Source organism: Thrips palmi, unplaced genomic scaffold (genome assembly GCF_012932325.1).
Source record: "Thrips palmi isolate BJ-2018 unplaced genomic scaffold, TpBJ-2018v1 HiC_scaffold_10, whole genome shotgun sequence".
NCBI classification, from domain to species: domain Eukaryota; kingdom Metazoa; phylum Arthropoda; class Insecta; order Thysanoptera; family Thripidae; genus Thrips; species Thrips palmi.
In genome coordinates this window covers 6,244,340-6,271,121 of record NW_023144621.1, presented here as the reverse complement: position 1 = coordinate 6,271,121, position 26,782 = coordinate 6,244,340, and the positions used below count along the sequence as shown (strand labels likewise).

At 56.4% G+C, this 26,782-nt stretch overlaps 1 protein-coding gene across 1 annotated transcript; it reads left to right on the top strand.

Annotated features, from left to right (window-relative positions):
- Window positions 1-1,254: 1,254 nt before the first annotated feature.
- On the top strand, window positions 1,255-26,782 carry LOC117650749 (O-acyltransferase like protein-like). The gene is made up of 13 exons (XM_034394348.1): window positions 1,255-1,415; window positions 9,708-10,065; window positions 17,551-17,700; window positions 23,105-23,355; window positions 23,826-24,037; window positions 24,122-24,440; window positions 24,567-24,727; window positions 24,813-24,981; window positions 25,062-25,255; window positions 25,337-25,466; window positions 25,558-25,747; window positions 25,826-25,968; window positions 26,047-26,782. Exons 2-13 carry the CDS (start codon window positions 9,717-9,719, stop codon window positions 26,215-26,217), a joined length of 2,439 nt encoding a protein of 812 aa, XP_034250239.1. The 5' UTR covers window positions 1,255-1,415; window positions 9,708-9,716; the 3' UTR covers window positions 26,218-26,782.

Genomic DNA, 26,782 nt, shown 5'->3' with positions numbered 1-26,782 from the left:
GTAAAAAGATTAGCTCTAATGCTCGCTTGCGGACGTGATCTTCAAAATAGCACCCAGTCGAGGGAAAAGTAGAGACTTCGCCGGCAGCATAGCCATGATCTGTCTGTCTCTCTCTCTGTCGGGTAGTGCGTCACCTGACTGCCACTCTGCGAGACTACATGCACTGGAGTCATTGCCCAGTCAGATCGACTGGCCAGCAGACCGCCTTGCCACGCCAGCCTCGACAGGGTCGACCCCCTCCCTCTCTTTTTCCGTCAGTTTGCGTCTCGTTCCCTCCGCAGAGATCCAGCTAGGTTAGTTTTCTCAAGAGCGAAGGGGCTACTCTCGAGGTAAATCAGACGAACTTGGCAGGTGCGCTCTTGTTTGAACCTACAATGCGCCTCGCAACACACTTTCATAGATACTCCGACTGACGAAACAAAAAGTTTTCACGTATGCTCAAAATACTTCGAAAGGTTCTTACTTCAATACTTTTGCAACAAAGTAACAAGGTAAGAAAATTAATGTAATCTTCACTATTTTTACAGTTGTGTTTATACTGTGTCACATTTTGAACATGCGTAAAACTGTAAGATTATTTTGCTCCATTTGCCTGATATCGAATCAAAGTGGAGCTCCCACGGCCTTGAGAAACGGCCTAGACTCCCACTGCAGCCCTTATCAGAAATAACGGCGATCCAACCGGACAGAGATGGCAGCTGCGGTCCGAGTCAAAGACGCCGGGGGCGGCCGGCAGATTCTCACGCCTTGGACATTCGGAGTGATAAAGCATGTAACTTTTTTTTGTATTTTGACAAACCATGTAACCATTTTTTGTATTTTATTTTTAAAAACATCTTCACCCACAGCACAGTGCTCAATCGAGTCGCCTGATTTCCAGATAACAAAAAATTTCAGAAAAATCTCTAACCAGAGGGTTGCTTGAAAAACACCCACAAAATTTTAAAGAATTATGACATTTTTGTGCACAATTTTGGCAATTTTCCATAAGTTTTTTTTTCCTGAATGCTAGAAAAGCGGTAGAAAATTCTTGTCTCATTTCACAGAAAGGTGCAGCGTCCACACCGAGACTCGCGGCTCAGTCTGGTCCACCCCACCTCGCCGCGCCCCGCCGCGCCCCACCCCACCCCACCTCACCCCACCTCACCCGCCCCGCCCCTCCCCCACCGGGCCCCCCGTGGCGGAGGGCGCGGGGGCCTAGTGGGTCTGCGCGGCGCGCTGCATCGCCTTGATAGCACGCCAGTGTTTCTGGAGTCCGCAGTCGACCGGCTGCCTGTGCGCCTCCAGTGTGCTCCCCGATGTGCCAGTCAGTTGGCCAGCCAGTTGGCCAGTCAGTTCGCCGGGCCGTTTGACAGTGAGAGTGATTAACAACACCTTTCGCGACCACCTGGATTAGCATCGCAACAAACCAACAGGTATGCAGTTGTCTCTCTCGCACCCCTAAGCATGCCCCCTCGATTAAGGGTGAGAGAGAGATAGGCGACGAGACGACTTTTTCGGGTGCAATCGTCTGCGCAGATGCTCGATACTGAGTGCTCGGTACTCAGTGCTCGGTACTCAGTGCTCGATACTGAGTGCTCGGTACTCAGTGCTCAGTACTCAGTGCTCGGTACTCAGTACTCAGTGCTCGGTACTCAGTACTCAGTGCTCAGTACTCAGTGCTCGGTACTCAGTACTCAGTACACGGTACTCACAACAAGCGGTCGGTCTCGAAGGCTCGGGGGAATGCCAAGGAGTGAGGCGAGTCGTTCAGTCGGCAGAAATTCGGACTTCGCCTCGCAGTGGCGTGGACCCGCCTCCCCGGCGGATCTGATCGTGAACACTGCCGCGTTCCACTGTAAGACGTCGCGTGTCTAGAAGAGAGGGATAGACAAAGAGAGACAGAGAGTCGTTAGGAAACGACTCAAGAGTCACACTAGTATCCGCCCGGAGGCGCGGCCGGCGAACAGAGCCCAGGACACTGGGGCGTCTCTCTCGCACTCACTGGGCGCTCTGTGTGGGTGCGAGAGAGACGGCCGAACCTGCTGCGCGGCGCGTTAGGAAAGAGCGCGGCCCCGACCCGCCGCCCCGGCCGCGTCGCCGCGTCGCCGCGTAGCGACCAGTGTCGAGCGACTTGGGCGCCGGGCGCACGCAAAACGCGCGAAACGCGTCGCAGCGTCGAAGACCAATGGTGGGTAACTTGCAGGTGACTGGCGTCTGGGCGCCCCACAGTGGGCCAGAAGACCGGTGCAGGCGGTCAAAACTCTGGACGCGGTTTGAGTTGCTAAGCAGGACTTGAACCGAATGTGTGACCCCTCCAATGGATTACTCTCCGAACGAGGAATCCATTGGTGGGGTCACACGTTCGGTTCGAGTCCCATTTAGCGACTCTGGAGCTCAAAACGCGTCTGGAGTTTCGGCCACCTACACCGGTCTTCTGGCCCACTGGGAGGCGCCCCGGACCGGACACGGACTCAGCCACCGTGCTGCAAGGAGCCTTGGACCGCGTCCTGTTCGGCGGTACGAGTCTGGGGGCGTTTCGTGCCAGTGGCGTCGGAAGTGGGGTGACGAGGGGGCTCAGAGCCCCCCCCCCCCATCGCCAGCCAGGGGGGGCTGAGCCCCCCCCCCCCCATTTTTTGGCCCGAGCGGAGCGATGGCCATATTTAATTTTTGCGCGTAACGCTATTGGACGCTCCTGGAGGCGACTTGACGTGTCGCAGCAACCACGCCACGAACAAATGGACATTTCAAAGCATGCTCCTTGCTTTCATCTTTTAGTTAAAAGTAAACAAACGTCGTTGGTTTGAAGCTCGCTTCGCTCGCACTTTGAAGTAGCTTTTCGAAGTGACTTTATTTCTATGCAATAACATGTCGTTCACAGTCCATGAATATATACCATGTCAAAAACATTGAAAATCTAAAGAGAAAACAACCGCAAATTTTACATTAAGGGGGGGGTAAAGTGAAGAAAATCGATTTTCGGTTTTTGCTTTTTTTCGACTCTTTGGGCCTTGGTACAACCAAACCTGACCATATTTCGACCCACAGCACCGTCAAATCGGCACAGGGAGCTTCTAATTCGTACAATCACTGTGAGGTTAGGTTAGGCCCTTTAACTTTAAACCGGTTTTCCTCGGTATCTTTTTTTTTTGACCTTGCGCGCAGGATATCTCGGAGACCGTAAGAGGTAGAATGTTGTGCGACAGCTTAAAATGATCAGTGTTCAAATAGCTAGAAGACAAGGGAGAGTTTTTTTCAAAATTTTGTCTCAATCTTTAGTTACAGGTCAATGAATGTCCAAAAGCGGCATAAAAACAGTCATGATTCTAGTTTTTAAGATTCATAGCGAAAGAAAACATGTTTTTGAAATCCGGCTCCCTTGTCTTCTTCATTTTGACCTTAAAGATGTGGCAACTTCGTCAGATTTTTGGGACAACATTTGGAATTGAAATCCTGCGCGCAAGGATTAAAACCCAAATATGGACCAAATGTAAAATGTTTGCGAAAATTCAAAAAGTGCCACCAGACCCCCAACCAAAGATGGTAAAATGGTAAAAAGGCATGGAGAATCCAATGGTGATGTCCATTTTCATGTCAGGGTGACCAATATCTAAGAATAGAAGGCTGAAAAAACATGAAAAAATTCGAAATTTCGCTTTACCCCCCCCCCCTTAAATTTCTTAGACAAATATTCATAGTGCAAACCTGTGCAGGAGTACCTTTGGATTAAAATAGGCACGCACTATTGTTCTCTTTAAACAAAATTTGACCTGTTGTAAGTATCACGTAAAATGGGGGGGGGGGGGTCGCGCTTAAGGATTTTTAAAAATATTTGAGCCCCCCCCAGCGAGAGGGACTTCCGACGCCACTGTTTCGTGCCGTAGCGGTAACCGAGATCAACCGAATTTCAGTCAGTTTGATGTAACCACTAGTTCAGTAATGTTATTTTGTGCATAGTACGGGCGCTGAAATGGCCAGGGCTCCACAGTTGACTTACGGACCTCTGCTCGCCTCGTCGTTGTCTCCGCTGCCCTCAGGGAGGGGTGCGAGAGAGACAGAGCGACGACACTGTGCAGCAGGGCGGTGCCGAGGATAAAGCGTGCTAAAGCGTGCTAAAGCAACGCAATGCCGATCGCGAATCCATGCAGTCATAAACGTACGTGTTGCAATAATTGCAAAGCGTCGCAACAGGCAGAGCCTCCGCGGCGGCGCCTCCACTGGTGGAGCCTGTCCTGGCAGCCTACAATTAAGGTGTGGGCGGCTGACCCGAAGGCCCGAAGGCACAAAAACGACGACAGCTCGCGGAAGGGGAAGGGGCAGATTAGCGCGGGCCCCTCGGCCCGCAGTGGGCCAGAAGACCGGCGGAGGCGGTCAAAATGCCGGACGCGTTTCGAGCTCCAGAGTCGCTCAATGGGACTCGAACCGAACGTGTGACCCCACCAATGGAGTCCTCGTTCGGAGAGCAATCCATGGGTGCGGTCATACGGTCGGTGAGTCCTGTTAAGCGACTCTGGAGCTCAAAGCGCGACCGTGATTTTGACCGCCTCCACCGGTCTTCTGGCCCACTGTGCGGCCCAGCCAGCGCGGCCAGCGTGCTGGAGGTATTGACACTGCAGACTGATTCCGAGAGAGAGTTGTTTTCGTCGCTATCTCGCACCTACGCGGGACGCCTCATGAGTGCGAGAGAGACAGAGCGACGACTCTCGGAATGAGCCTGCTGGCCGGGCCGCCGGACAGTGCGCTGCACTCACGGAAAAAAAGGCTGCGTCCGCGGCGACCGTTTCGTAGCCTGCAGTGCACTCAAGCAGGAAAAAAGAGCCCCACCGTAAAAAATGCCATGTCGAAACGACGACTAAAAACCTGTTGCCTTTTGTCGAGTTGACTTATTCTTCGTCAAGATTTAATCTAAGTCGAATCTACGACGAAAGTCAAGTGAGTTTTAGTGGATCTGATTTACCTTTTTTGATGGTGTAGTTGAGGTTAGTTTCTAGTAGCTGCGCGGCTTACAAGTTCTGCTGGACTCACCCCACCCAGCTAAGCGCCTGGCTGAGTACACAGCTTTGGCTTTCGTTGGGTGGCGGTGCTCGCACCGCGCGCTCCACGGCGCCGTGGCTGTCCAGCTTGCAAAATATTTGGCAGCACTAATTCGGACAGTGGTTAGCGCCCGGCCCTGAAAACATTCGGCAGCTTCTCCTCTTTGCCCAGTTCAAAGTCGATGCCACAGAGAGAGACTTTGTAGCACTAATTTTGGACAAGTCGTTAGCGCCCCGACTTTGAACATGTTTTTCTGGCCGTGTGACATCGGTGAGAGTGAGAGCGCATTGTTTCCGGGCCGAAAGAGGCTGACCATTGATTAACCATGCGTGACCATTGTGCGGTCGTGAAGAGGTTACGCAAGGCGGTGCTCGGAACGGCACTGTGGCATCTGCAGACGCATGCGTGGCATCGCACACGGCGTAGAGGCGCTGGAAAAGCCCGATACCCGCTCTTTCCGGTGGTGAAAATCTGCTCTTCGGTTGATGACCATTTCAAGGCTCATCTTCCCGTGTCCACCCATTTAGATCGGCTTAGCTGCACAAAATTAACGTGGGAGACTTGATGACAATAGTCATGAATTTGCAACAAAAATTGTCGTCCATCTTTTTTTCATGTATGTAGTGACGGCAATTTTATTTACCGTGTACGCCCGATGACCGTTGGCCTGTTACTCGGTATCTGCACGCCGCTTCGTTCACGCTCGGTTCTGTTTCCGCTGACAATTGCGTCTCTCTGGTTTGAAGACTGTCTTCCGCGTGGCTAATCCCTTCCGTTTCGCCCTGTAGGGAAGTTGAACGCGCGGCGCCACAGTAGCTAGGGCCTTCCCTCGCTATGACGTTCGTCCCCCCTCCCCCGGGAGTCCGGCGCCCAAAGATAGAGCACTCCACACTGCAAACAAGTCAAGTCAAATCGACGAGGTCGGCTATCTCGGTGATATCATTTTGACATGACGAATTGCTCAGCAGCATCTTGTCAAAAGTTGAAATGGTGGGCGATTTGAGCAAAACGTCAAAACTTAGTTTCGACAGTGTAGGAGTGACGACCCCTCGCGCGCTCTATCCTTTACCGAGGTAATCGCTGCCGACCATGCCGGCGGGGCCGTCGTTAAATCGCCAGGTCGTTATAATTATCGGACTGGCATGCCACTCTGCCACTTTGCCACTTCGCAGTGGTATGGCGCCGCGCTCGCTTCCTACAGTGACGCAACACGCGTCGTTTCGATTTTCCCGCCAAAGAAAGGAAAGGTAGGGGCAGATGCGCTGTCTCGCTGTCTCTCTCGCACCCCGCGCGCCGCCCCAAGAGTGCGGGAGAGAGCGCGCGGTGTGCTGGGCGATGATCCGCACAGTGCTTTCGTCGCTCCGTCTCACTGGCTCGCTCGCACTGATAGGGCGTCCCGTGGGGGTGCGAGAGAGACAGAAAGACACTGTTCGGTGGGTGCCGCGGGGTCGTTGAAGCGGTGCCAGCGCGGGGGGGGGGGGGGGGCAAGGGCGCAACCTTGTCAACCCGAGCGGTCATGGCCCTCCCCAGAAGGGAAGCCGAGGTCCAAGCACCCAAAGAAAGGGAATTCGGAAACTCATTTCTCTAGCTTCCTTTGTTTTGTTTATGTTTTCGTGATGATCGAGGGGCCAAACGTACAACCAAACAACAAAATTACGTGGGTGGTTTTGTCTCTTCCAGCTGTCTTTTCTTGCTTTCCCCGAGCTTCCCTGACCCGTCTGAACCCCTGAGATGAACCATTTGGCCCGACACAAGCACGCACCCACCCTGACACCCTGACACTGTAGAGCCCGAGCAGCGGCGGGCTCTGCGCCGCTTTGCGCTAGACGAGGCCTGTCTGCCTGCCTCGGCCTGCCTCGGCCTGGCTCCGAAACCATGGATCAATGGAAAGGTTAGCCATTCTGGGACGCACGCCAGCCATGCCGGCCATGCCAGGCCCGTGGGTGTTGTCTTGGAGCCGCTCGGCTCGGCTCGGCTCGGCCCGGCATGTGCGAGGATGTCGCAACCGAGCAACCTGCCACATCCTGATGCGCGTCCTGCCGCGGGCTAGGTCCCCCGCTAGGCGCCGCGCTGGGTCCCTTGCGTGGAATTTTAAAAATTATCCCAATTAAACTGTGTTGGCACAGATGCTGTCGAAAAATGGTCAGCACAGTGGTCATTAGGCTTTGATCGAAACCGAAGAGTTATTAAGCTAGCTTCACCCTTAAAACCTTACGAAGTATTTTGAGCATACATTCGTACAAACTAATTTACTTTGTTATACGAAGAAATAGTTTGTAAATTACGAAGTATTTTCTTTGTAAGCTTATGTATGCTCAAAATACTTTGTTCTAAGAAACTGCTCTGCTTTGTAAGGCCTGAAATAGTTTGTAAGGTTTTCTCAGTGTTACCTTAAGTGTGGCACTCGGTCAGTGCGGCGGTGTGCTGCCGTTTTACCAGGGCCGTGAATAAACAGAGAAGGGGAGGGGGAGGCGAGGATGCCGAGGTGCGTCACCAAGACGACGTCCACGACGGGGAGGGCCTTCGGAAGGACCCGCCGGCCGCGCCCCGCGTCGCATGGCCGTCGCCGCTGCGGCCGTCGCCGGGGCCGGGCGACTTTGCGGCCGCCACTCCCCGCCACTCCCCGCCACTCCCCGCCACTCCCCGCCACTCCCCGCCACTCCCCGCCACTCCCCGCCACTCCCCGCCACTCCCCGCCACTCCCCGCCACTCCCCGCCACTCCCCGCCACTCCCCGCCGGTGGCCGCGGTCAACAGCCCAGGCCGCGGCCAGACGACCACCCAGCCGACCGGTTGGCCGACAGGCCGACACGTATGTAGGCCGAAAGTGCGGCGGCCCCCGACGGCTAGGCACCACGCCCGAAAGGGGGAAAAGGGGAATGACGCGCCAGCCGAGCCTTTCCGCCAACATGTGACCCACCAAGACCGGTGGGGGCCCGGTACAACCTTTCTGTGAGCCCGTTCCGGCTCTGGAGCTCAAAAGCTGGGGAAACCCCCCGCCGAACTCCTGGCCCACTGTGGTGTTCCCTTTTGGGGAAGGCAATTCTGCGGTGGGGTCACACGTTCTGTTGACCGTTCTGCGGCTCCGGGAAAGGCCAAAAAGGGGGGCGTCCGGGCTTCCGACCGCCTCCGCCGGTCTCCTGGCCCGACTGTGGGTTCGGCACATGTCGGCCGAAGGGGTGGTTTTAATTCGCGACAAGGGGTTGCGCCACCGCCTCGCCGACAAAAGGACAGGTCGGCCTTGACCGTTTGGCTCCGCGTTTGCCGGAACGGCCGGAATGGGCCCCAGGAGGCGGAAGCAAATGGCCCGGGCGGCCCCTTTTGGACCCGGGTAGCTCAAAACGCGTCTAGAGTTTTGGCCGCCTCCACCGGTCTTCTGGCCCACTGTGCGTCCGTCCGCCTGGCTGAGCCGAGGCACTGCGGACGACGCTCGAAACGTCTTTACTTTTACTGTTATCGCTTCGGCAACGCCTTTCCCGTTTCAGACGCAATGATCTGCGCGTTGTGACGCAAGCGCGCGCAACACAGTCATTGATGAGTGTCGAGCCTCGAACCTGGAATGGGCACCCCTCATGCCTCACCCTTGGCAAACCTCCGCACAAGTTTCTCATGACAAGTTTGGATGATGTCGCCCCCGTCTGTCTGTCTGTGTGTCTGTCTGTCTGTGTGTCTGTCTGTCTGTCTGTCTGTCTGTCTGACTCGGTCTGTCTCTCCCCCTCATTGCAGCGCGATGCGTCACTGCGCTGCATGAGCAGCTTGCGGTTTGGCAGTGTGGCCGAACTGGGCGGTCCATTTGTAGGGCAAGTTCAAGGGCACCGCAGGGCACGCAGACCGCACCGGCTGGGCTGCACACTCGTTCTTTGCCGGCCGGGCTTCCTGGAGTCCCAACTGGAACTACTGGAACGGCAGTACGGCTTTGGGGGCCTTGAGGAGGCTTTGGGGAGGCTTTGGGGAGGCTTTGGGCACTCTTAAAACCTCACGAAGTATTTTGAGCATACTTATGACAAACTAATTTACTTTGTTTTACGAAGAAATAGATCGTAAATTACGAAGTATTTTCTTTGTAAGCTTATGTATGCTCAAAATACGTTGTTATAACAAACTACTTTTCTTTGTAAGGCCCAAAATAGTTTGTAAAGGTTTTCTTAGGGGTATGCCTTAGGGAGGCTTTGGGGAAGCTGGGGAAGCCCGGTAAGACGCTGTCGAGTTGGCTAGCTTGTTGCTGACTAGGCCCTAGACTCTAGGGTGAATTTCCGCTCAGTGTCTGCGTGTTGTTATGGCATCTCTGCGTTGCCGAGTCACTGCTTTTGGAGAGCTCGTCCCGCGTCTAGACGCTCGTGGGTGCCGTCTAGTGGTCGGCTAGACGCGCTAGACGCGAGCCTGTCGCAGAGGCGAGTCGGCGCGCCGCGCTCCACCAATGGGCGCCCAGCCTCCGCCCAAACGAACCGGTCCTGGGCATGCCATATCCCGTTCCAGCTTTGGATGGATCGAATTTAGCCGGGCTTTGGCCGGGCTTGGGCCGGACTTTAACCTGGGCGGCTTCGAACCGGGCGGCAGCTGCTCTCGAGATGCAGACAGGCTGTGCACCAGGCCCGACTAGGCTGGGAACGGACGAGTGACAGGGCGAGTTCAACACCGGGCAGGGCGAGGAGGGCAAGGGCCTCGACGAGTGTTGACCGCGTGGTCGTGTTGCAGGTCGCCGTGATGGCTGCTCGGCGCGGTGCTCGGCGCTCGTGCGGCACGGGGTGCTTGGTGGCCGCCACCGCCGTCCTGCTGAGCTCCGCCCTCCTCGCGGTGCACGCGTGGGGCTGGGGGCCTTCCGGGCTCAACGACGACAACTCTTCGACCGTGGCCGCCGCCGCCTGCGTCCTGGACCCGGCTTGCAACGCCGAGGTCGCCGTGCAGGACGCCGTCCAGGACGCCGTCGAGGGCATGGTGCGCGACACGGCGGCCATCGACCCCTGCGCCGAGCCCTGGGCGTCCTCGGACCCCGGGTCCTGCCAGCGGGAGCGCTTCCTGGCGCAGCTGGAGCGCCTCGAAGTCCACGACGGAGGTGAGTACCGAACCTACGACGCGCGCCTCCAGAGTCCGCCGCGCTAACCGCGTGGCTAACGCGCCTCCTTCTGCATCCACGCGAAAAACGCGCTGGCGAAGAACGAACAAAACCAAAAGCCGCATTCTCGGCCCGCCTCGCCCTTGAACCTTGAACTTGGCCGCTGGTCTTCGAATCGCCGCGGCCGCTACGCCAAGACGCGCCAAGACGCCACGGGCGGCCCACCACCGCCACCGGGCCGGCTGGGCTCGTCGCCGAAAAAAAGGACAGAAGGCAGTTTTGTAGTTCCGGGGGAGGCGGAGGGGGCAGCCGTAGAAAAACAAGCCGTAGTTCATCACCAAACCTGCGAGGGCATGTTGCCAAAGCGTCTAATTCGGGTACCCTCATGGGTGCGGACGGCTCGGCCGCGCGAGTGTCACCTGAGACAAGTTGCCAGGGCTTTTAGTGCCACTGTGGCCCCGCTTAAACCCCTGCCTGACGTCAGACGCCGCCAGAGAGCGCTAGGCAACGCCGGGCCGCGCTAGGCTCGGCTATCACAGCCACGGCACAGCCACGGCACAGCCACGGCGGAGCATTCGTTGACATTTCAGCCAGACCTAGACCATCTTCGTCATCGTGCCAGATCGTATATGGGTGCGGCCGGTCCGCTTCTTCGGTGCACTGTAAAATCACACAGGTTATAACTGAGCGTACTGAACCATTTTTACCAACAATAAAACTTTGCGCTCTTTCTTGTAGTAGTGGCAATTCCCCAACGCATTTTCTTCTATCTTCACTGTAAGACACAAAGACGCAGGTGACGTCACCCATTGGCGGCAGGTTGGCTGCAGTGCTTTACCGTAATCCCCCGGACGGCGGAAACGGCTCATTCGGACTTGTGCGTTTCTTGGAGAGAAAAAAGGAAAGAAAAAGGTGCCTGCTGATTGTTCTGACATTGCATATGCATGCTGACATACTTCTATCCGGACGCCACTCGAGTCATTACGAAAGGAACGGAGGATGACAAATTCAGCACGTGAAATTTACCACTGTGTCCCGCCATCGTGGCAGTGTGCTGTACCGTGGCTCTTCTTTCTTTTCGGCCACTTCCGCTCGCCGAAAAGCGGCGTGGAAAAGTTTCTCGGATTATCTTGAAGAGAGATTGGATGTTGACTCTTCGTTACTTCCCACTTGACTGATTGACGAGAGACAAGTGGTAGTACAACAGGTAAAGACCGCTAGGTGGCGCTGCTGCCAACTTAACAACACGCAATGCATTGTGCTTCTCTGCCGGGTTCATCAGTGTCTTCGCAGCTCTGTCTCTCTCGCACTTGTGGGGCGTTTCCTGAGTCCGCGAGGGAGACAGAGAGCCGTGGGGCAACGCGAAAACAATCCGATTTTTAAGCCGGGAAGGTGGCGGCCCGACCATGGCCCTGCTGCAGCCAGACTCCCGCAGACGGACTCCGGCACGACGGACGGCAGGTGCGACGCTGGCGTGTTTCGGATCGTGATCCAAGCGCTGCCTTCGGCTGCCTTCCGGACGCGCCGGCCTAAAACAATTCCTCTCGGGATGGACAACAAGCGCTCGCCGCGCTCGCCATCAGCCTCCGCCCTGGCACGCCCTTGGCATTGAGGCAACTAAGTGCCGTCTACTTACTTCAGCGCTTCCTCCTCCTCCTCCTCCTCCTCCTTCTTCTTCTTCTTCTTCTTCTTCTTCTTCTTCTTCTTCTTCTTCTTCTTCTTCTTCTTCTTCTTCTTCTTCTTCTTCTTCTTCTTCTTCTTCTTCTTCTTCTTCTTCTTCTTCTTCTTCACCGGCCGGCACCTGCTGACCAAGCAATAAGACATTTTCAGATGTTTGCGTTTTGCCTCCGTTTGAATAAAATAAAACGAATCAATGAAAATCAAGCAATAATCAGTGAAACAATCAATCGATCAATCGATCAATCAATCAACCAATCAGTGCAAAACAAGCCATATGATGCGTCGCCTCACACAACAGAGGGATGTGCTGATGTGGTGGAGTAACTCCCCCGTCGGTTCCAAAGTTCCCACTTCGGCATCACTCGCAGCAGCATCCGCGGCATCCCGTTGGCTACACTGTATATTGCGGGCGGCGGCGGTGCGTTGCCGTCCGTCCAGCCAGGGAAGAGCGAGAGAGACCGCGCGCCGCCAAGGTCACGGCGTGGCGAGAGGGAGAGAGAGAGAGAGAGAGAGAGAGAGAGAGAGAGAGAGAGAGAGAGAGAGAGAGAGAGACGGCGCACGCTTTCGCGCTGTTTCACGCGCTGCGGTTGGTTATCACTTACTACCAACCCGCCGGCGGGCTCGCCGCTGCCATTGTAGCGCCGCGCTAGCCAGGCTTCATTGCCGCACTTGCGGTGTGTCGTTGATTCGAACAAACGATCATTAACACGTTGACTGCGAGGTGCGAGGGGCGTCGCCGGGGATTGTCCCAACAGGTGTCAAAATGACGTGTCAAAATGACGTGTCAAAACGACTGACCCCTGTTTTGACTCGGAGACGAAATATCGACTGCTGTCTCGCAGAGATTGACGGAGGTAAACAAACAGACAGACCTGCAGACAGACAGACACACAGACAGACAGACAGACAGACAGACAGACAGACAGACAGACAGACGACGGACGCACGGACAGAAGCACGCGAGTGCGTTCGCCGTAAAAACGGATGCAGAACACCTGCAATTTGGGGGCAGGCGAGCTCGAGCCGAAAATAGCGGAACCGAGGGAAGTGCGTTGCCGAAGCGCCGCAGCCTACTACTTATTGACGGGAGCACGATGACGATCACTTGGCGGCCAGGAAACTCAACCTGCGACTATGCGAGGCCCCACATGCATCCTGTTGCTCTTGGAGGTTTTCTTTTCTTTTCGCCTCGCCGCCCGTGGTGTGCAGAGTGTGACTTGCTGGACGGGAAGCCATTGGCGCTAAATCGCGCTAAATGGTCTGCGTCCCTGCCTACAGCGTGCCTGCGGCGAGCAGCCTGCAGACCACAGGGCGGGCAATTCAAATAATCCGCCGTGGCACGCGAAGCCATGCTTGCTGTTGTTGTTTTTCTCCAGTTGTCGTTGCAGTTTTTCTCCAGTTGTCGTTTGTTGTTGTTTTTGTCCAGTTGTTTTTGGCCCTTTCTGTCGCTGCACCAGGGCAGGTCTCATCCGATAATTAATGGCTGTGTAGCTGCGAGAAGCAGATACGCTGGTAGAGTCCTCCATGAATTGGCGATTGATATATTCTGGAGGGTCATTTCTCCATAGATTTTGGTTGGAGCAAGATTGCACAACAGGGATGCTTTACTTCGGAGATCATGAGATCCATTTTCTTGCACACTTGGAACGACGACGCTTCAACCACGCTACAAAAAAAATAACAAAAAGTAACGTATTGGTCGCAGACCCAATTTGGCACTGAGGTTCTCTGGGTGTCGTCTAGGCCTTTGGGCGCTAATGACTAGTCATGAGTGAAAGTCATGAGGTCACTCCCAATGGCCGCACGCACTCGTGGGGCGTGCCAGTGTCAATGGGCCCCGAACGGGGAGGGGGAGGGGAGGGGGGACCTTGTAGGGGAAAGGGGGCGGCCAAGGCGAGGAAGGGGTGGGGGCGGGGCCCCCCTAGGCCCCCCGCGGGGCAGCCAAGGGCGGGCAAGGGCCAGCACCTTGCCCTCGCCGCGTCGCCGCGTCCCCGCGAGGAGAATACCAATGCAGGCCCCTAGTCCTGCCGGCCGCCGGCCAGGCCCCGGCCAGGCCCCGGCCAGGCCCCTGCCTCGCAGAGGTCGCCGGGACGGACCGGGACGGACCGGGACAGACGTCTAGCCTCAAATGGTGGAAACGGCGTTTCGACTGTACAGAGGTGGAGTAACAGTGCGTTCTTCATAAATAGAATCCATTCTTTTTCTTTTCGTTTCTTTCGTTGTTTGGGTTGCCCCGCATGCCCCCCGCGAGCCATCCCAGCCTTGCGGCGTTGGCCGCCTTGCCGGGGTGGGCGAGCTTTTCGGGGAAGCGGACAAGGCTGCCCGATCTAGATCCGCACCCCCCCTCCGTCCCCTCCGGCACCCCGGCGTACTCTCCGGCGGCCTCCGTTTCCTAGTCGGCCCGCCCGGGACTGCCCCGCCTGTCCGCCTTCGGCGCGGACCTTGGCAGTGCAGTGGCGACGACGCGGCGACGCGGCGCCAAAAAAGAAAGATGTGTATCTGGAGGTAATCGGCGAACCCGTCGTCATCTTCTGGGCGGGCTCGGCGGGCACACTGCAAGCAGGCTGCACTGCAGTGGGCCAGAAGACCGGTAGGCGGTCAAAATCTCGGACGCGTTTTGAGCCCCAGCGTCGCTAAATGGGACTCAAACCGAACGTGCGACCCCACGAATGGATTGCTCTCCAAACGAGGAATCCAGTGGTGGGGTCACACGCTCGGTTCGAGTCCCATTTAGCGACTCTGCAGCTCAAAACGCGTCAAGAGTTTCGGCCGCCGGCGCCGGTCTCCTGGCAAATCCACTGCGCCCTCGCCGCGTGGGCGTGCCCCGTATGGTTAGCGCGGCCGTGCAGTCCCTTATTCGCAGAACAATGCCGTGAGGTCACCGACCCACGGGATCAATCACGAAGAGTCGGTCCTTAAGCCCCTACAAGTGCAGCGCGCATCTCTGCGAGCTGATTGTCGCTGTCTCTCTCGCACCCCTAACGGAGCGCCCCACGAGCGCGAGAGAGACAGAGTGGCGTTTGGCGTCATCCCGCTGCCGCGTTGCGACACTAAAGGCAGCGATGATGGCAGCAAGCGACGGTTATTTGCAAGTAGAGAGCGTGAACTCGACCCTCATGAGACAAGCGGGGCGTCTGTTAGTTCTGTAAAAACAAAGATATCGAGCCGGTTCTGGAACTGCGAGACAGCCTACCAATCTGGTCAATTAGCGGCAGTGCACTGACGCGAGCCCCTGCCCCCAGCCCCTCAGCCCCAGTCAGCGGCCAAGGGTACGCCATGCGGTTCTCGCCCTGTACACTGCAGGTCGTGTGCGACACTGTGCGCGTTATCGCGCTCCGCCAGAGGCCGAGATTGGCGGTAATTGCGCTTAATCATACAACGCTCTCGACACACAGTGGGCCAGAAGACCGGTGGAGCGGCCAAAACTCTGGACGCGTTTTGAGCTGCAGTGTCCCTTAACAGGACTCGAACGGGACGTGTGACCCCACCAATGGAATCCTCGTTCGGAGAGCAATCCATTGGTGGGGTCACACGTGCGGTTCGAGGCCCATTTGGCGACTCTGGAGCTCAAAACGCGTCTAGAGTAGTTTTGGCCGCGCCACCGGTCCACTGTGAGGCGGGATGCGTTGACAATGCCAGCAGGTGCGTTGGGCGGTCCGGCCGGGCCTCGGGCCAGGCAGGCCAGTGGTCTGCCCGACTAATCTCGAATTCAACCGGACGCCGGAATTCGGTTTGTTCTGGGAATGCGTGTTGGGCGAGGTGCTAGAGCACGGCCAGCCAATGCCAGCTTGATAAAGCCAGACTAGTTGGCTGAATCGGACACGCAGCGACTAGCCGCACTAGCGGCGACCGCACGGACCCGTCCAGCCACTTTTCCAGACTCGGTTCGAAAAACGCCGCGCTGCAGGCTGGCTCCGAACGGCGCGCTCGTCGCGCTGTCTCTCTCGCACTCGCGGGGCGCTCCGTAGGGGTGCGAGAGAGACAGAGCCTGTTCGGCAGCAGGCTTCCAGAACGACGAAGCGCCCATCCGCTCTAGGGACGCGTTTTTCGTCTGTCGGGCCAAAAATAGTCCAAGGGCGGCTCGGCGTTCCGGTCCTAGAACGTGTTCTTACGTTCGCGCACGCGCGGTGCAGCGTCGCTGTACGGCAACAGGCTTTGCCGCGCGACGCGTCGCCAAGCCGTCACCTGTCGCTCTGTCTCTCTCGCACCCCTACGGAACAGTCCATGAGTGCGAGAGAGACGGCACGGTCCGTATTCCTCTTATTTCGCTTACATCTCGTTCTTGGCGTATTTCACCGACACGCCAAAATGGAAGAAGGGTCTTCATCATGCCGCGCGCTGCGCTGCTCAAGGAGTCGCTGGCCGACTGCCCGGTGACGTCATGGACGCGAGATTATCTGAGGACCCCGGCCTTCTATTGGCTGCGAGGCGAACAGATTGCCATCGATAAATTCGGAGGACAGTGAGCCCCGGCCGAGGCCTCAGCCACCAAGTGCAGGCGGGTGCGCGGGGGGAGCGCAGTCTGAACTGTATGCCACCACAACCGAAGCGCGAAGAAATGGAAATAGTTTCTTTGACCTCACGCACACGTAAACACAAATACCCCCATGGGCGCGCACGCACACACACGCACACACACGCACACAAACCGGTTTTCCGTTGTAGAGACAGGCATTAAGAATGCAAGCCGCGCGTTCGCAGCCTATGCAAGATCGATCTCCCGAAAAGTAAACTCTCCGTTTCCTCATTTTCGGGGCCTTCGAGGCCTTCGGGGTTGCAGTGGATCGGCGCGAGCGAGGCGCGAGCGGGTCCCGGGCAATCTGCGGCGCCTGAGTGACGGTGATCCTGTCGTCCCGCTTGCGACACGCCGACACCTGCACACCTCCACGGTCCAAGGGGACTCCCGTCCCGGGGGAATGAACGGACTCCCCGACGGACTCCAAGGCGACCATTTCTCGAAGCCCCCGCAGTCCCGCACCGCCCAGCTCCTCGCTCAACTGTCGCCACTTTGATGTACGCGACGTATCCGAGATTCAACATTTTAACCACATTTGATGGTGTGATGATGATGATGATGAAAATTATGATGATGGTGATGATGGTGGTGGTGATGATGACGGCGTTCTAATTCGGCCATCATTTACCTGCTTGGCGTTAGTGTTAGTGTGTTAGTTATGGTGCAGTATGCAGACCTTCGCAGAGATGACTTGGGACTTTTGAAGGCGTTCAAGGTGTTGCGCAGTTGGTGATTTCATTCTTGGTGGCCTGGTAGGAACATGGCCCGGCATGGACAGCCCGGAAACCACATAGCTGGGGACGCGTCCGGAAAGTCCATTTGAACCAACACCACGACGCGCGAAAGCGTTCCTCGGACGCGATCCGTTGCGCCAACGTATGCCGTCCCCCGGGCCACGTCCGGCGAGCCAACGGCACCCACCAGGTCAATGCGACCCTAGAAAAAGAGGCAGACAAAAGAACTCCATTTTGAAGGCCCTGGTTAGGGTGTGTGATTCCCCGGTCTGGGTTGTGACCACCGGTGTTGCCGCAAAGTCCGTCAAAACGGTTGAAATTGCGCAAAAATCGTTGTTTGGGATGAGTTTAAGCTGCCACTGAGTCCTCCTATCCAAGGCGGGAAGTCGTACCTACTCCCTCCACGGGCTTTTGGTCTTTGGTCCTTTCTTTAGCATGCCTTTACGGAGAGCTATTTTCCTCCGCCTTAGTTTAGGAGCAGTATTGACCCACGAAGTTGGCCAAACGAAAGCTCGCGTTCGAAAGCCTAAAATGCCTTGTTTGGTCTTGTTGCAGACAACAAGCCTCAGCGGCTGCTGGCGCAGCGTCTGCTGAGCGCGTCCCCCGTCTTCGTGCCGCTGGTGCCCGGCGTGTCCGAGGGCTGCAGAAACCAGAGCGAGCGCTTCGCCCGCGAGCTCTCCGACCTGTCCTACTGGGCATTCCAGAGTAAGTACAAGGTGCCAATCTCACAACTTCCCTACGCGAGCCCGCCGCACAGTGGGCCAGAAGACCAATGGAGGTGGACAAAATTCTAGACGCCGAGCGCCAGAGTCGCTAAATGGGACTCGAACCGAGCATGTGACCCCACCCCCACCAATGGATTCCTCGTTTGGAGAGCAATCCATTGGTGGGGTCACGCGTCTAGAATTTTGGCCGCACCCACCGGTCTCTTGGCCCACTGTGTGGCGTGCTACACGTTTGGCAGTGCAGGCGTGTGTCAATGGTGTCAATAATGGCCTAGACAGAAGGGTGTGTCCAGGAAAAATTTTCTAGTGCCACATTCCTTTGCAAACATCTGCTGAAACGTGTTTAAAATCGCCCCGGCCGAACACACACACTCCTGCGCTTTCTTCGAAGGCGTCTGAAAACGCGTGTGCTAGTTTGAGAGGCGCGTGACAGGCATGGGCAGTGTGGCAGAGGGTCAGTGCTCTCTCTGTGCTCCTCTCGGGAATGCTGTTACGGCGGCCTAGCCTGTTGCAGACTGTCAAGAGAAGCTGAAGGAAGCATTAGAAGGCGAGCAAGTTGTGCACGGCGGGGAAGAGTGGGGGTGGGGGGATAGGAGGGGTGCTGCCGTTAGCTTAGCAACAAGGGTGTGTGTGTGTGTGTGTGAGAGAGAGAGAGAGAGAGAGAGAGAGAGAGAGAGAGAGAGAGAGAGAGAGAGTCGATCATAACAAATCAAGCCAAACAGTCGTGTCCGAACGGCAGGGAAACACGACATGCGCTGAGACACGGGCCGAAGCCGAAACAACGCTTCGTCGCTCTGTCTGTCTCGCACCCGTGCGGGTCGCGCCGTGAGTGCGAGAGGGACAGAGCGACAAAGCCCGCTGACCGTGAGGCTTCGATTCAGTGAAAGGCCTATGCATGCGTTGGCCGCGCTGCACTGCGCTGCACCCGGCCGGCTTGCGTAAAAGAGTCGTTACACTTTACTTGGTCGCGCGGTGCCACCACACTGCAGCACCCAGTGCTGTGCAGTGCAGTGGCACGCCTCGGCCTGCCAGCGGCCAGCGCCGCGTCGCCGCGTCAAAGTCGAAGCTGTCCCCTGCGATGTGTCTCGCTTACAACAGCGAGCCAGGCATTTTTTCACCCCAAGGATCAGCCGCATGCGGGCCGCGGGCTGAGTCCGAAGACTGCTCTCGTCGCTCTGTCTCTCTCGCACCCGTGGGACGTTCCGCTAGGGTGCAAGAGAGAGAGGCAGAGAGAGAGAGAGAGAGAGAGAGAGAGAGAGAGAGAGAGAGAGAGAGAGAGAGAGAGGCGGCATGGCGAAAGCGGTGCGTTCAGTTTTTTTGCTTGGGGTTTTAATTATTTCGGGAGATCCGCTTGCTAGTTTGCCGAGGGGGCTCTTCGCGGCTTCCTCCGACGCGACGCCCCGCCGACGCAGCGAAGGCGAGCGAAGGCCCCGCGGCAAGTTCACGGACAAGTCTTACATCACCGCGCGCGTGTGTGCGTGCGCGCGTGTGTGGTGTGTACCGCTCCAGTTAGCTCTCTGCCACTGACCGCCAGCCCCCCCCCCCCTTTTCCCCCTCGCGGCCGGACGACGCGGGACTACTTTCCGTTTCATTGCTCGGAGTGCAAGCAATGGCAAGGCGATGGCAGGCGACCGGAGTGGTTGGAGGGGGGTCTGCCAGACAAATTAACGCCGTGTGCTAAATTGTATCCAGTCGAGAACCGAACCAGGGCGCAGCGCGCACGTGGGTCTTGAATACGTCGCTCGTCCGCCGAAGTGCACACGAGAGCAATCATATAGTCAGGCCGGCGCGAAAATTCGTGCTAGGTACGGGGGAAATTAAATGCTGCCTCCACGAATAAATTGGCCGGGGTTCATAAAACTTTGTCACCTTTGTCTGCGAATTCCGTGCCTGATGGATTCCAGACGCATTGCAGGAGGAAGGCACGCACGTACAAGGAAGCGGTGAAATGAACTCTGTCGGGGACAGACTCTTTTGTTTTGGTTTTGTAGTATTTTCTTTGCGATGCGTCAGGCGTAAGAAACCGCAAAAAAAGCAAACACCTGCTGCATCGGGGCGTGCCGCGAGCCCCGCCCCCCCCCGCCCCGCCCCGCCCCGCCCGGCTCCTCGTTCCGTTTGGCCACCGCGGCGGTCCCTGGCGGCCCCCATCCGCCCCCACCTCGAGCCCAGCACGCACGCCGACGGCTGTCTCTCTCGCACCCCCGCGGTGCGTCCCACGGCCCCACGAGTGCGAGAGAGACGGAGCGACGACGGCGGCGTTCGGAGGCGGCCCGCAGACGGCCGGCCGCGAGGACGTCCCAGTACTTGAGACGCCGCCGCCCACGCCTCGCCGCCTCGCCGCACAGTGGGCCAGAAGACCGGTGGGGGCGGTCAAAATCCCGGACGCGTTTTGAGCTCCACAGGCGCTAATTGGGACTCGAACCGAATGTGTAACCCCACCAATGGATTCCCCGTTCGGAGAACAATCCATTGGTGGGGTCACGCGCTCGGTTCGAGTCCCATTTAGCGACTCTGGAGCTCAAAACGCGACTAAAATTTTGTCCGCCTCCACCGGTCTCCTGGCCCACTGTGCGCCGCCTTGCCGCTGGCACTCTTGCACCGCAGACGGGCAAGACGGTCCGCCGGATGACTTGCCAGGGGATGAGAAAATAAACGAGCAAAGTGCGTCGCGGCGCGGCCGTGGCTCATTCCGCGCCGTCTCTCGCACTCGCGGGCCGCCCGGTGCGGGTGCGAGAGAGACGGCGCGAGCGTCTGGACTCGGCCCGCCGGAGGTCCCCGACGATGATTCGCCGAACGAGGAACAAGGCGTGTCGTCGGTATGAAAAATGCCCATGGAGGGCGCGGCGGCGCGGCGGCATCCAGACGGCCAGCGTCCTCGGCGTCCTCGAGGAGGACCCAACGCGGGGCTTCTTCACCACTTGGGTCCTTTTTGTTTCGTCGGCATTCCCCGCCGCGTTGCGTCGCTCCTTGTCGCACTCATGGGGCGAGCCGTGACGGTGCGAGAGAGTGAGTGACGAGACGCAATGAGGCGGCAGGGCCTCGATGAGGATGTCGCGCGGGCTGCGCACAGTGGGCCAGAAGACCGGCGCGGGCGGCCAAACCTCTAGACGCGTTTTGAGCTGCAGAGTCGCTAAACAGGACTCGAACCGGGGTCACACGTTCGGTTCGAGTCCCATTTAGCGACTCTAGAGCTCAAAACGCGTCTAGAGTTTTGGCCGCCTCCACCGGTCTTCTGACCCACTGTGCTGCGGGAGAGACAACCGCGGGTGTCGCGCGAAGTGGGCGCCCTTCGTATTTAGATGATCCTCGGGCAGGCTGTCTGGCAGGCAGTCTGGCGGGCCGGCCTCGGAGGAAGCTTGTTGCTGGTCGAGTCACCCACCAAGCCCACCCGCATAAGAATGGGAACCAGGCGCGGGCGTCGCAGGCGTGCACAAATTACGTAACCTCGGTCTGGAAGCCACAAGGCGGCGTGGGCGTCTGGGAAACTCTCACGCCTTATGGATTTTCGGGTATAAGGAAAGCAGGGAAGGCTGTTTTCCAGAAAAGGCCGAAATTCTGTGACTGCGTCGAAGCCCGGCCGCGCGCCGCCTGCCGCGCCCGCCCGCATAGGAGTGGGAATAACCTCCCAGCGAGTCGGATCGCTGTTGCAAACGACGCCAGCCTGCGCCAGCCTTCACAACCAAGTAAACAAACGGCGCGTCGCGATGCTAGGCAGCGAAGCCCGGAAAAACGTTGTCCGTCGCTCTGTCTCTCTCGCGCCCACGCGGGACGCCCCACGAGTGCGAGGGAGACGGAGCGACGCGGTGGGCCTGCAGGCCCTCCCCCAGTTTCCACACACGCGCGCGGGGCGACACATGATTGCGGTGTTTGATAGGTCGATAGTCGCCGGCTCGCTCCGGGGGCTCCGATAATTCGACGTTCGGTTCGGCGAAATGCATCCGCCGCCGCGGGCGAGCCCCCGGCCCCACAGATTCCTGTTTCGAAACAGAGGTTGACCCGGTGTAGGACTCCCTTCTGGGGGACGCTGGAACGCACCCACAAACAGAAAGTCGAAATTTCGAGGTTTTTTGCAGTTTATTTGTAGCAGTGTAGCAGCGCGCATCCGACCGGCGCGCGAACACAGTGTGCTCTCCACACGTGCGCCATCGGGCTGCACCGCTGCCACCGGTGCATCTCAAGCAGAAGAGTTAAAAATGCATACCTTGGCTGCATCCCTTGCGTGCCGCGGCACTGCACAGCGCCGCACCGCGCCGCACTTCGCGATCGGCCTCTGTTTAGAAACGCCGCCGGATGGCCCGGCGGGTGCAGAAAAATAAAGCAAAAAACGGAAGGGGGAGCGGCGGGGCGGAGAGGGGCACGCGTACAATGGTGGCGTCTGTTTACACGCGGCTCCTGACAGCATGACAGAACAATGACCGTCTGTGAGGAAGCCAATGAGCAGCGCCAACACCTGTTGGAGCGAGCGGATCAAACAACATCCATCAAACAGGGATTTCCGCGACCGGCTGCTGTCGCTGTCTCGCTCGCACTCGCGGGCCGCCCCATATGGGTGCGAGCGAAACAGAGAGAGTCTGCAGAGTCGCCACGCGCCAGCGGGGCACGCGATATTGTCACAGGGGCCGACCCGGAAAAGGCAGCCCGGCCGTCCGAACGACCAGTGGGCACCTCGTCGATGACGGGGCCGGGCCGCCGGGCCTTGGTCACATCCGCTGCCGAGCGACTCAGAAGAGCGGATTGTCGCTCTGTCTCTCTCGCACCCATATGTGCGACACCACGAGTGCGACAGAGACAGAGCGACCAAACGATTCTTCTGAATCGCTCCGGTGGCCTGCTGGACGCGCCGCAGAACGGCAGCGGCAAGGCAAGGCGGTAAAGAGGGTCTTCTCGAGACGGCGACAATGCCAGCGACGTACCTGCACTGGAAGTTGATTCGCGGCGAGGAGCAGGCGGAGCAGGCACCAAGGCCGCCTGCCGCCTGCGAGAGTGAGGGTAGGCCGCCCGCGGCGCTCGGATGCGTTACGGGCAGGCCTATCCTCTGCCGCGGCAGGCTGACGCTGCACAGTGGACCAGAAGACCGGTGGAGGCGGCTAAAACTCTGGGCCCGTTTCGAGCTCCAGACTCGAACCGAACGGGTGACCCCACCAATGGATTGCTCTCCGAACGAGGAATCCATCGGTGGGCTCACACCTTCGGTTCGAATCCCATTTGGCGACTGGTGCTCAAAACGCGTTCAAAGTTTAGACCGCCTCCACCGGTGGCCCACTGGGCGCAGACGGCCCGGTCGGTCCCGTCGCTCCGCCTTCCTCGCACCCATACGGGTCGCCGCGCGAGTGCGACAGAGAGACCGCCAGAAACTTAGCCTCACGCTCTTCTCTGTCTCGCAGTGCACGACGCCTCCGCCAAGCTCCCCTCCGGCATCCTGAACGGCAACGTGAACCAGATGGGCGACTTCCACCAGTGCCTGTCCGTGCGCAGTCCCGACGGCGAGGTGCAGGGTCAGCACTGTGTCGCGTACCTGCAGCTGCTGCTGCGCCAGGAGCACCGCGGCGACACCCAGAGCCCGCCGCACCCCGTGCTGGCCGCCATCTACGACGGCGTCTACTCGCACCACGCCTTCAAGAGCAACTTCGAGGACGTAAGTGTCCTCACATTGCTATTTCCCGGCGCACTGTGGGCCGGAAGACCGGTGGAGGCGGCCAAAACTCCCTACGCGCTTCGAGCTCCAGAGCCGCTAAATGGGACTCGAACCGGACGTGTGACCCCACCAATGGATTCGTCGTGCTGAGAGAGATCCATTGGTGGGGTCACTCGTTCGGCTTGAGTCCTATTCAGACACTCGAGGGCACAAAACGCGTCCGGGATTTTGTTTGTCTCCTCCTCCCACTGTGCGGCAAAGCGGCCCGCCTGGGGGTAGGCAACCCATCCGGCAGCCGCGGCGAGCGGGCTTGACTACACGCGCGGCGCTGTGGACTGATTCCGAGAGTGTTTCCGTCGCCCTTTCTCTCTCGCACCTGTACGGGACATGCCGAGAGCACGAGAGAGGCGGAGCGCCGGAGATGACTTGACCGCGGCCTTCGCCACGCGCTAACGCTTCTCATGTTTCAGCCGGGGCACCGCGTGCCGCGCTTCTCCACCATCAACTGGGGCGTGTGCGTGCCCGCGGTGTGCTCCGCCGCCGACGTGGAGCTGCAGGTGGACGCCTGGAGCCGCGCGCTGACGGCCAACACGGGCATCGCGCTGCGCGTGCGCGTCGACCAGGACATGTGCCAGGTGCACCGGCCGTGGGCCAGCATGCCCACCAGCTCCGTCATGGCAAGGTCAGCAAGGAAAATCTTGAAACAAAAAAATGTTGCCGCTGGGCGGATTTGAACCCACGACCCAACCCGAAAACCCGGTTACAGCGCTTTCTTCGGCGCGGTGGTGCTTCTGGCCGTGGTGGCCTCCTTCTACGACGTGTACTCCAGGCCGGCCGAGGGCGAGGTGACGGACAAGGCCAAGGACGAGGCCAAGGACGTGCCCAAGAAGGGCCTGGCCGGGGACCTGCTGCTCGCCTTCTCGCTGCCCAAGAACTGGGCCGCGCTGCTGTCAACCAAGAGGTCTGCCGACGACATCGAGAGCGTGCACGGCATCCGCTTCTTCAACGCCATAATGCTCCTCCTCTGCCACAAGTCCATGTCCGTCTTCTACAACGGCTACAGCAACCGCACTGAAATGAGCGAGGTGTGTCTTCAATTCCACTTTTTGCCTCTTGGATAGTGACAAAATATGCTTTCAAACAAATATTGTGAATTGATTCCACATAAAGTTTTTGTTTTCAAAAGCGTTCTGGAATGTTGAATGTTGCAGGGTATTGGTCAACACTGGACAACTATTGCTCGTGCAGCCAGCCTGTACACAGATCCTTTTATAATGCTGAGTGGGCTGCTGACATCATATGCCTATGTCAAGAAGCTGGAGCGTGGACAAGAAATCAAAATGCTGCAAGAGCTTAAAAATCGATACATTCGGTACACCCATTAGACATCAGTATGATCAGTTGACTATTTTTACCTTATCGCCATGGGGACTAATCCAACTTCACTCCTGTTCCAGATTGGTTCCATCCCTGGCAGCCCTGATTATGTTCTGTACCTTTGTGCTGCCTTGGCTAGGATCTGGCCCACTGTGGAATTTGGTGATCAAGTCTCACTCTGACATTTGCAAACGGCACTGGTGGAGAAACCTTCTCTTTATCCACAACTGGTTTGGTTTTGAAAACATGGTAAGTTACTACTATGGTGCCAAAACTTTGTGACATACTGGTTGCATTCAAACTCAATTAGAATTCACTTTTCTTTGCAGTGCTTGACTCATACTCACCACGTTGGAATTGACACACAACTGTTTTTAGTTTCCCCTCTGCTTGTGTGGATTCTCTGGTCGAAGCCCAAGCGAGGCTTTGCTATCTTGGGAGCTATTGCCACAATTTCAACAATGCTCCGATTTTACTACACATATTTCCATGAACTGAGCTTCTTTGTGTACTTTGGATCTTCGTAAGTTCCTTAATCACTGCCTCCCTACTTCAAATTTCTTCAGGGCAATGGATTTGAAAATTGTCTTCTTTACTCCCCTAGGATTTCACAAATGTTCAAAACTGCCGATCTATCCTATGTCATGCCAACACATCGCCTCACTGTGTACCTCATGGGAGTTTCCCTTGGCTATATATTGCGCCATTGTGGTCGGGACTTCAAGTTGAAACAGGTATTAAAAATAATATGGCAAAAAATTCCACTTTGACATTCTATGTTTAATTTTCTAAGAAAAGGTTTTTTTAATTGTTCTGTTTTTTCAGTCACACTTGACCTTGGGCTGGACTTTGGCGCTTGTATGCCTCTATTTATCAGTTGTAAGTCCATCTTTCATGGGAACAGTTGGCTACAAGTATGAAGCCATCCATGCCGCAAATTATGCAGCTTTCGCACCTATTACTTGGTGCTTCCTGTTCGGTTGGATCATATTTACTTCATACATAGGCAAAGGAGGCAAGTTTTCATTTTGATCATCATGAATGGTTTATAAGGCTATGCTCTTGACTCATAGTTAATTTTATATTGATTCAGGATCAATTGGGCGATTCTTTTCTTGGCATGGATTTCTTGTCTGCACAAGATTATCTTATGCTCTCTACCTCACTCAATTCCCAGTATTTTTCTACAATGTTGGACTCACCAAAGCTCCCATTCAGTACAGCTTGTTTATAATGGTAAGTTTCACTCAAAAAATAACAAGTAAACTTGACCTGAATTTCTGAGAAATTAACTCATTTACTGTTTTATTACAGTTCAATATGAAGGAAACTATAGCTATTTTCATGGCATCAGCTGTCCTGACTCTCTTGTTCGAGATGCCCGCTCAAAATGTGAAGAATGCTATCAGCCAGCATAGGAAGCAGCAAGCTAGCAACAAGATTGCTACAGCAGGCCAAGAATCCCAAAAGCTTAAGGCTCAATGAAGTTATAACACAGCTTTGGACACATTCAAAATTTTGACTCAATTTTTATTCAGAGGCTGAAGGAATTTACAATCAAATTACGTGGCTTTAATAACACTGAACCTCATGTTACTGCCACTACAGGGTATTACTGAATAGAAAAAGCCTCAGACATTACCATTCAAAAATTCTTGAATTGTTATTTTATGCAAAATTTGTTATTGCTTCAAGTTTGTTTAAAAGATATGAGTAAGCTAGTTGTAAGATTTAAAATATTTATTATTGTATTTTGTCTATTGTTTCATGTTTTACCCCAGTGTAGAAACATTTGTAAATAATTGTGATATTTCTTTAATCTTGTGCTCATGATAGGTACTATTGACTTCATAAGAGTTATTTCCACTGTATTTATCAATACAGTGAAGATTTGCAGTCGCTCATAAGAGCGGCTAGGGTAAAAGCCCTGAAGAATGTGAGCATGGTCGCACTTGTACTCAAGTGCTTAGGCTGTGATATGATCTATGATATGCTTGCAAAATTGAAAGTAAATGTAATTACTTAAGTGAATAAAAGCTATTTGTTGAAA

Coding starts and splice junctions, on each gene's coding strand:
- LOC117650749 (XM_034394348.1), top strand. CDS start 9,717: ATGGCTGCTCGGCGCGGTGCTCGGCGCTCGTGCGGCACGGGGTGCTTG. Junction 25,467..25,557: donor GGGACTTCAAGTTGAAACAG/GTATTAAAAATA, acceptor CTGTTTTTTCAG/TCACACTTGACCTTGGGCTG. Junction 25,748..25,825: donor TTCATACATAGGCAAAGGAG/GCAAGTTTTCAT, acceptor ATATTGATTCAG/GATCAATTGGGCGATTCTTT.